The 8,828-nt window shown below is 57.5% G+C and overlaps 1 protein-coding gene across 20 annotated transcripts in view; it reads left to right on the top strand.

Annotated features, from left to right (window-relative positions):
* Window positions 1-8,531, top strand: part of DHX30 (DExH-box helicase 30) — a 30,970-nt gene extending 22,439 nt beyond the window's left edge. For 13 of the 20 annotated variants that reach the window (XM_089919203.1, XM_089919204.1, XM_089919202.1 and 10 more), the window contains 16 exons: window positions 294-595; window positions 1,063-1,183; window positions 1,929-2,078; window positions 4,060-4,212; window positions 4,519-5,355; window positions 5,601-5,676; window positions 5,762-5,866; window positions 6,128-6,426; window positions 6,501-6,707; window positions 6,791-6,872; window positions 6,943-7,136; window positions 7,258-7,417; window positions 7,530-7,687; window positions 7,780-7,883; window positions 7,960-8,099; window positions 8,205-8,531. In XM_089919203.1, the coding sequence (XP_089775329.1) occupies window positions 294-595; window positions 1,063-1,183; window positions 1,929-2,078; window positions 4,060-4,212; window positions 4,519-5,355; window positions 5,601-5,676; window positions 5,762-5,866; window positions 6,128-6,426; window positions 6,501-6,707; window positions 6,791-6,872; window positions 6,943-7,136; window positions 7,258-7,417; window positions 7,530-7,687; window positions 7,780-7,883; window positions 7,960-8,099; window positions 8,205-8,458 (3,342 nt within the window). In that variant the 3' untranslated portion in view covers window positions 8,459-8,531. The remainder of the gene's footprint in view (window positions 1-293; window positions 596-1,062; window positions 1,184-1,928; window positions 2,079-4,059; window positions 4,213-4,518; window positions 5,356-5,600; window positions 5,677-5,761; window positions 5,867-6,127; window positions 6,427-6,500; window positions 6,708-6,790; window positions 6,873-6,942; window positions 7,137-7,257; window positions 7,418-7,529; window positions 7,688-7,779; window positions 7,884-7,959; window positions 8,100-8,204) is intronic. The other 7 variants (XM_089919211.1, XM_089919216.1, XM_089919215.1 and 4 more) reach the window with 3 other exon arrangements.
* Window positions 8,532-8,828: the final 297 nt, after the last annotated feature.

The raw sequence follows: 8,828 nt of genomic DNA on the forward strand, positions 1-8,828 counted from the left end.
TTTGTGAATGCATCTGCTTCTTGTTGCCCTGTGGGTTTTTCTTTGTTTTGCTTTGTTTCTTTGGTCTTTTGTCTTAATAGCTATAAGAATTTACCTTGTCATTTTCCTCTGTTGAAGCTAGACATGTTAAGTGCTCTCTCTGTGCCCAGTTCTGGACTAGGGCCTGAGGTGAGTAGACAGGTGAAAAAGCATGGCTCTCACACATGAGGGACTTATGGTGTAACTGGGCAGGTTCTGAGCAGCCTGAGGTGTGAGGGTGGTATGGGCCCTCACAACACCCCTTTTTTCCCCAGGGCTGGGGTCTGCTGGGTCCCCGGAATGAGCTGTTTGATGCAGCCAAATACCGCGTGCTAGCCGATCGCTTTGGCTCTCCGGCTGACAGCTGGTGGCGCCCAGAACCCACCATGCCACCTACTTCCTGGCGGCAGCTGAATCCTGAGAGCATCCGGCCAGGGGGACCTGGGGGCCTATCCCGCTCCTTGGGCCGGGAGGAAGAGGAGGATGAGGAGGAAGAGCTAGAAGAGGGGACCATTGATGTCACTGAATTTCTGTCTATGGCCCAGCAGGACTCCCACACCCCACTCAGGGATTCGAGGTACAGCCAGGGGCAGGGAATGCAGGGGAAGCTGGCTGCACCTTGACATGGGGTGGGGCGTGTTCCCAGGGGACTCCTCTGAGATGGGAGGGCCCCTGCCCCACATCTCAGTCCGCGTCTCTGTTATTCATTGGTATATCTACCTGTTCTTGGGGAAAGCCATTTGTGGCCATGTACTGTATGGCTGGGCTTTTGTGAAACAGCAGCACGGACTCTCTCTCCGGCTCACACTTGGGTCCTTCAGAGGCCCAGTAACTACTCTGCCTGCCCACTGCCCCTACCCTCCTATCTGTTTGGGGGAACTGAGGGAGCGCCAGGTGTGCTTTGTGTCTGTGAGAGGATCACAGGCCAAGTGGAAATGCCCCAGCCTCCTGCAACTATGCAGTATCCTAGCCCCTGGGTCTCAGAGCAGGTGAAATTGGCCCAGGAAGAGAGTGCTTTTTCACCTAAACTTTCGGTCCTCCCAGGGGGGGTTCCTTTGAAATGACAGATGACGACAGTGCTATTAGGGCTCTGACCCAGTTTCCGCTTCCCAAGAACCTTCTGGCCAAGGTGATTCAGATAGCGACATCGTCCTCCACAGCCAAGGTGAGCTGGGTCTCCTATAAGTGTGTGTGACTGGGGAGCTGGCTTGGTCAAGTCTGGTTTTCCTCCAGACCAGGTGGGAGGGAGACTACAGGTGTACGGGAGGGCCAAAGATGCCCGTTCTCCAAGCCCAGCCTGGGCCAGCTGGGGGAACTCCGGGTCCTTGGAAGGTTGAAGCAGCAGGGACAGATTGGAAGTCAGAACACTGAAGCACAGGGAGGGGGCTGGGGACTGTAGGAGTGGAAGACGTATATCTGTTCAAGGGTTGCAGGCAGGAAAGGAGGCTTTGGGGAGGGGGTGGCTGACTTGCTGAGTTTTCATCTTTGTTGTCAGGCTGAGGGGCTTTGGTTAAGCAGAGCTTCTCTCCAGGTGCAAGGCCTTTTTGATCCCCCAGGATGTGCTTGGTTTTTAGCTTGTGTTGACAGCTTCAACCTGCAGCTACCATCATACCTGTTTGCTTTGAAAGTGCTGAGAGGACAGTGGGCTAGGAGGGCAGGTAGTGGCATTGCCCAGATGCCATTTCCTGCTGTGAAATCATGGTACCACAGGAGAAGCAAGGCCAGGATCTGGGAGCTGCAGCCCCACAGGGCTAGCTTCTGCCTGTCCAGTGGCACTTCTTTTGTGGCTGATGCTTGGTACCTGCTCAGATGGGGGTTAAATCCATCTCTGTGTCCCTTGATATTCTGCGAACTCCTGGATGTTTTCATTCCCTACCTTTTTGTAACCATCTCTCTTGCCCTTTGTGTAGAACCTCATGCAGTTCCATACTGTGGGCACCAAGACCAAGCTGTCCACCCTCACCCTACTCTGGCCCTGTCCCATGACCTTTGTCGCCAAAGGGCGTCGCAAAGCAGAGGCAGAGAATAAGGCGGCAGCCCTGGCTTGTAAGAAACTGAAGGTGAGTGCAAGGTCCCTGGTGTGATGCATGAGATGTCTTGGAGCTCCCTGCTACCCTTGGCAAATGGTCCACTTTTCCAGGAAATGAAATCTACCACTGCCAGGCTTTTGGCCTGGGCACATAAGTATCTGGTGTCACAGCCTTGCTTGTCAGGCTGTGGGGTGCTGTTTCCAGGGCTTCTCCACAGTCCCTGTGGAGGTGCTTTGCCCGTGAGCTCAGCCGTTTCAGCACTGTTGGCTGGAACCTGGGTGAAGCCAGGAGACATGCTCATCATTCTGAATGGTATGGAGCTGGAGAAATGATGTCTTTGTTGAGGGACAGACTTGGTATCTAGAAAGATCTTGATAACTTGGGCTTTGTGGCCAAAACAAACCATGCGACGTTCATCTAGGATGAATATTGAAGGGATCAACATCCAGGTGAAGGCAGTGGGGCTTACAGCTAGCAATCATTTTGAAGCGGCTTTGGAGGTCAGCTGGTAGCCCAGTTGTGGGAGTTACCTGAACCCATGGGGGTCTGGTTTGCAGAATAAGAGAGGAAGGAGGCCCTGTTTTACTCTGAATGTTCGGATATACCTTTGGTGTACATTTGGCTCTGGGAACTGAATTTTAGATAGAGCTGATAGTGAGGGGTACCAAGATCCTGGAGAACAGAAGAGGGATGGGCTCAGGTAAGTGGTGAGAGGGAATGGATGTGTCATTACCTGTGGCTCAAGAGGACAGAACTAGGGCTAACTGGGAGAACTTCGAGGAAGTCTGAATTTTAATTTGATAGACAAAAACAGTGATGAACTTGAGAACTCTTGTTTTAGGAGGGTATTTCCACTGTCCTGGGAGTATTTAATTCAAATTTGTGAAAACTAACGTTGGAATAAGATTGCACCTGTCGTCATTGTTCAGTCTGCTAATATCCACATTTGTCCCCCCAAAAATCACTTTTCGTTGACTGATTTTATTAAGCAACCATTACAGATTGAAACTGAAAAATAAATGCATTGACAAAAAACAAAAACAAACAAACAGACAAAAAAGTGATGAGAAGAAGACCCTCAGCATGTTAGAGGCCTGTCTCAGGAAGGAGCAAGCTTCTAGGTGGCAGCAGTGTTCTGAGAGCAGCTGACTGCCCACGGTCAGAGAGGCTGTAGGTAAATTCTCACAGTCCTGGGAAAGGACAGAGGCCTCCCCTGCAGCAAGGTGGCCCTGTTGGCACCTCTTCTGTTCTGGCACGAGGAGGCTGGGGAAGGGGATTGGTCCCTGTGCAGGTAGACTTCTTAAAGGAGGGAGTGTTTGCTCTGGGTTTTGGAGGGTGTGCGGAAATCCGGACATGACAGACTAGGGGAAAATGACTGGTTTTCCACATTTGCCCTGTGTGTTGGAATGCTTTGTCTTATTTGTGGTGGGGTGGCTTTGGGCATATAGGGAAATAAAACAGAGAGTTTCCCTTCCAGTGGTTTATTTTATCAAGTTGCGTAAGTACGTATTTCCGGGAAATTCCATGTACGTTTGTATGGTGGACTGGGTGTCATGCAGAGACAGGTGGAGGTGTGGCAGCTGGACGTGAAATGTGGCAGGGGTGGGCGGGCAGCGAAGGCACAGGAGTCTGCGACTGGGTTCCGGGGTGGCTCAGGGCCTGGCCCGCCTGTCTCAGGTGGGGATTCACGGAGGTGAGCCTGGGCTGCTGTGGGGACTCCGGCTGCTCGGGGAGAGGATTCTCTGTGGCGCCTGTCTGGGCGGGTGGGGGCTGTAACACTCAGACACGCCAGGTCTGGTTTTGCTTGAATCATTTTTAACATTTTTTTTTTTTTGGTGGAGACCTAACATTTTCCTGGTTCCTAATTTCTCCCTCCTGCACCATATTGGCCCAAACCCAAAAATGTCTTAGGAAAGAGGTTGCTCTGCACGACTTCTCTAAAGCTCCTGAGCAGGTCTGGGCCAGTTATGGGGAGACAGGCATAGACCAGCCTTCCGTGTTCCCTCTGCAGAGCCTGGGCCTGGTGGACCGGAACAACGAGCCACTCACCCACGCCATGTATAACCTGGCCTCCTTGCGCGAGCTGGGTGAGACCCAGCGCCGGCCGTGTACCATCCAGGTGCCTGAACCCATCCTCCGCAAAATAGAGACCTTCCTGAACCACGTAAGAGAATCCCCACATTCCTCTTCACCTGCCCGCCTTCATCTACCCAGACCAAAAGCTTTCACCTGCAGCAGGTGGTAGTGACTCCCCGCTTTCCCCACTGGGGATGGAGCCTGGGCACACCTTTGCCCTGAGCAGTCCTGTCTTGCCCACGAGGGTCCCAGGGCAGTTGAGGACTGAGTCCTGCCCGGCGGGTGGGCCATAGCCTCTGGCCAAGGTGAATTGTGTGGAGGGGCTGGCTGGCTGTGGGTAAATGAGAAGAAGCTATTTCTCTTCACCATTTTGTTTGCCTCTCCCGTCCTCCAGTACCCCATGGACAGTTCATGGATCTCCCCAGAGCTCCGGCTGCAGAGTGATGACATCTTGCCCTTGGGCAAGGACTCGGGGCCGCTGGGTGACCCTATCACAGGCAAGCCCTACGTGCCCCTGTCAGAAACAGAGGAGCTGCGTCTGAGCCAGAGCCTGCTGGAGCTGTGGCGGCGGCGAGGGCCGGTCTGGCAGGAGGCCCCCCAGCTCCCTGTGGACCCTCATCGGGACACCATCCTCAGTGCCATCGAGCAGCACCCGGTGGTGGTCATCGCCGGGGACACGGGCTGTGGGAAGACCACGCGCATCCCCCAGCTGCTGCTGGAGCGCTACGTGACCGAGGGCCGAGGTGCTCGCTGCAACGTGATCATCACTCAGCCGCGCCGCATCTCAGCTGTGTCCGTGGCACAGCGGGTCAGCCACGAACTGGGCCCCTCCCTGCGCCGGAATGTGGGCTTCCAGGTGCGGTTGGAAAGCAAGCCTCCAGCCCGAGGCGGGGCTCTGCTCTTCTGTACAGTGGGCATCCTGCTACGGAAGCTGCAGAGCAACCCCAGCCTGGAGGGCGTGAGCCATGTCATCGTGGACGAGGTGCACGAGCGGGACGTGAACACGGACTTCCTGCTGATTCTGCTCAAGGGCCTGCAGCGGCTCAACCCGGCCCTGCGGCTGGTGCTCATGAGTGCCACAGGTGATAACGAGCGCTTCTCCCGCTACTTTGGTGGCTGCCCTGTCATCAAGGTGCCCGGCTTCATGTACCCTGTCAAGGAGCACTACCTGGAGGATATCCTGGCCAAGCTGGGCAAGCACCAGTACCCACACCGGCATCGGCACCACGAGGTGAGGGGATACGCCCGCCCCGTCCTGCCCACGGCTCCTGGCCTTTTCTCCATGGATTCCCCTCCTCCTTCCCAAGCCTTGGTTTCCTTGCTAGAAATGGGAATGATCAGGCCTTCTTGACAAGGGTGTGGTGAGGGTTGGAGGTGATGTGTCACGTGCCTTGACCTCACCGAGTCGCGGTGGCCGTGTCCTGTGCACGACCGCTGGCCCTGGGGCTGTGACTGGCCTCTCTTCCCCCACCCCAGTCTGAGGATGAATGCGCTCTCGATTTGGACCTCGTGACTGATCTGGTTCTGCACATTGATGCCCGCGGGGAACCAGGTGGGTGCTTTCTTCTCTGCCCCGTGCCCACCCTGCTCTCCATCTGCCGGGAGCCACTAGCTCATGCCTGCAGGGCCCTTTACAGGTGGGATCCTCTGCTTCCTGCCTGGGTGGCAGGAGATCAAAGGAGTGCAGCAACGCCTCCAGGAGGCCCTGGGCATGCATGAGAGCAAGTACCTCATCCTGCCAGGTGAGAGCATGTGTGCAAGGATGGTGGCCCCTAACACCAGGCTTGCCCTCTGTCCTGGGGAGTGACTCACCTGGGGCTCAGGGCCTTGGGTTTCTTAATAGGCTGCACTACTTTTTTGCTGGCTTTGTGATCTCTACTGGGCATATTACTGATCTGGACTTTAGTTTCATCAAAATAGGGTCAAAATCCCTGCCTGCCCTCATATGGGGAGGTTTTGGCTGGAGCAGTGCCCGTGACCAGTGTGTTCTTGCTGCCCGCCAGTGCACTCCAACATCCCCATGATGGACCAGAAGGCCATATTCCAGCAGCCTCCTGTTGGCGTGCGCAAGATTGTCTTGGCCACCAACATTGCTGAGACCTCCATCACAATCAATGACATTGTGCACGTGGTGGACAGCGGTCTGCACAAGGAGGAACGCTACGACCTGAAGACCAAGGTGGCACCCATCTCCTGGCCCTGCCCCAGCCCAGATCTACCCTGGGCCTGTGTGTCTGGAGAAGGCCACACCTGTGGGATCTCCTTGTCCCTGCTGTGGGGGGCAGTTGAGGAGCTGAGTGAGGTGAAGGCCAGGCGCAGGGGAGCATGGAGGAAGGCGTGTGGTCTTTGTGGCTGCTCACCTGCCCCCTCCCCCAGGTGTCCTGCCTGGAGACCGTGTGGGTGTCACGAGCCAACGTGATCCAGCGCCGGGGCCGGGCGGGCCGCTGCCAGTCAGGCTTTGCCTACCACCTGTTCCCGCGGAGCCGGCTGGAGAAGATGGCCCCTTTCCAGGTGCCGGAGATTCTGCGCACGCCCCTTGAGAACCTGGTGCTGCAAGCCAAGATCCACATGCCAGAGAAGACGGTGCGGCAGAGGTGGGCGGGGTGGGCCCTGGGAACGTGCAGGTGGGGTGAGGGCTAACAGGCTCTGCCTCGTTCGTGCTGTAGGCAGTGGAGTTCCTCTCCAAGGCCGTGGACAGTCCAAACATCAAGGCGGTGGACGAGGCCGTGATCTTGCTCCAGGAGATCGGTGAGTGGTGGAAGGCTGGGCCGGGCTGTGGAATGGCTGTCAGGGGCGGGACTGACGGCTGAGCTTGCAGGGGTGCTGGACCAGCGGGAGTACCTGACCACTCTGGGGCAGCGCCTGGCCCACATCTCCACTGACCCACGGCTGGCCAAGGCCATAGTGTTGGCTGCCATCTTCCGTTGCCTGCACCCGCTGCTAGTGGTCGTTTCCTGCCTCACCCGGGACCCCTTCAGCAGCAGCCTGCAGAACCGGGCGGAGGTGGACAAGGTCAGACCCAATGCCTTTGCGTGGCCCTCTGTTCTCCCTTCCGGCCCTCCGCTCCCTTCGGTCCCGAGGTGGCTTCCTCTGGTCCCTGCCCTGTGACCCTGGCACCCTCCTCCCCTCCCAGGTGAAGGCACTGTTGAGCCACGACAGTGGCAGTGACCACCTGGCGTTCGTGCGGGCTGTGTCTGGCTGGGAGGAGGTGCTGCGCTGGCAGGACCGCAGCTCTCGTGAGAACTACCTGGAGGAAAACCTGCTCTATGCGCCCAGCCTGCGCTTCATCCACGGTCAGCGGGTCCCGAGCTGCCCTGAGCCCCTCCACCCTTCCCACTCACACTGGGCCGGTGCAGTGAGCTGTGAACCAGGGGCCCTAGGTTCACCCTGACTTTGCCTCCCTAGGACTCATCAAGCAGTTCTCAGAGAACATTTATGAGGCTTTCCTGGTGGGGAAGCCCTCGGACTGCACCCTGGCCTCTGCCCAGTGCAACGAGTACAGTGAGGAGGAGGAGCTGGTGAAGGGTGTGCTGATGGCGGGTCTCTACCCCAACCTCATCCAGGTGCTGCCCTGGGGAGGGGGCTCCAGGCCATGACCTCTCCTTCCATCCCAGCTCCTTGCTCAACCCACCCACCTTCTTCTTCATCCTTGCAGGTGAGGCAGGGCAAGGTGACCCGGCAGGGCAAGTTCAAGCCCAACAGTGTCACGTATAGGACCAAATCTGGCAACATCTTGCTGCACAAGTCGACCATTAACAGGTGGGGGACTGTCAGGCTGGGGCAGGGCAGCTCGGGAGGTTCAGCAAGGGGCCTCACCCAGCTCTTTGTTCCCTAGGGAGGCCACACGGCTACGGAGCCGATGGCTGACGTATTTCATGGCTGTTAAGTCCAACGGCAGCGTCTTTGTCCGGGACTCCTCCCAGGTGCACCCACTAGCTGTGCTGCTACTGACCGACGGGGACGTCCACATCCGTGGTGGGTACCTGCACACCTCCCGCCCCACCGCTTCTCCGGCTGCTCTGCCTCCTCGGGGGTCCGGCCTCACTCACCCGGGCTCCCCGCGTCTCTCCCTTCCTCTAGATGATGGGCGCCGGGCCACCATCTCCCTTAGTGACAGTGACCTGCTGCGGCTGGAGGGCGACTCACGCACCGTGCGGCTGCTGCGGGAGCTGCGCCGGGCCCTGGGCCGCATGGTGGAGCGGAGCCTGCGCAGCGAGTTGGCTGCACTGCCGCCCTGCGTGCAGGAGGAGCACGGGCAGCTGCTTGCGCTGCTGGCGGAGCTGCTGCGCGGGCCCTGTGGCAGCTTTGACGTGCGCAAGACAGCTGACGACTAAGCCCCGTCTCCGCTGGGGCCATGTACAGAGTGCAAATGTTTATTTAAAATAAAGTTCTATTTATCCCTTGTGAGCATCGCTATCCGCTGGGGCTCCCCAAACCAAGAGGAAGAGTGAAGGCTCAGAAGGGAGGGCCCCAAAGTCTTAGGAGAGCAAGGGGCTTAGAACCCAGCCCTCAGGAGCTGGAACCACTCATGTGGGTTCTTGGCTTGTGCTGCTTGGCCCAGTCTAGTCGTCTTTGTCACAGCCGCGGTGGGAGGCAGTGTCCTTGCGCGTGCGGCAGGGCCCGCAGCCTGGATCCTCTCTGGCTGGCTGTCACTTGCTAACCCAGGCAGACGGGGGAGGGAGAAGTTCCACAAGCAGCCTTAAC

The sequence above is a fragment of the Delphinapterus leucas genome, chromosome 10, assembly GCF_059928025.1.
Source record: "Delphinapterus leucas isolate spDelLeu-1000000601 "Yukka" chromosome 10, BTC_Dleu_Yukka2, whole genome shotgun sequence".
Lineage (NCBI taxonomy): Eukaryota > Metazoa > Chordata > Mammalia > Artiodactyla > Monodontidae > Delphinapterus > Delphinapterus leucas.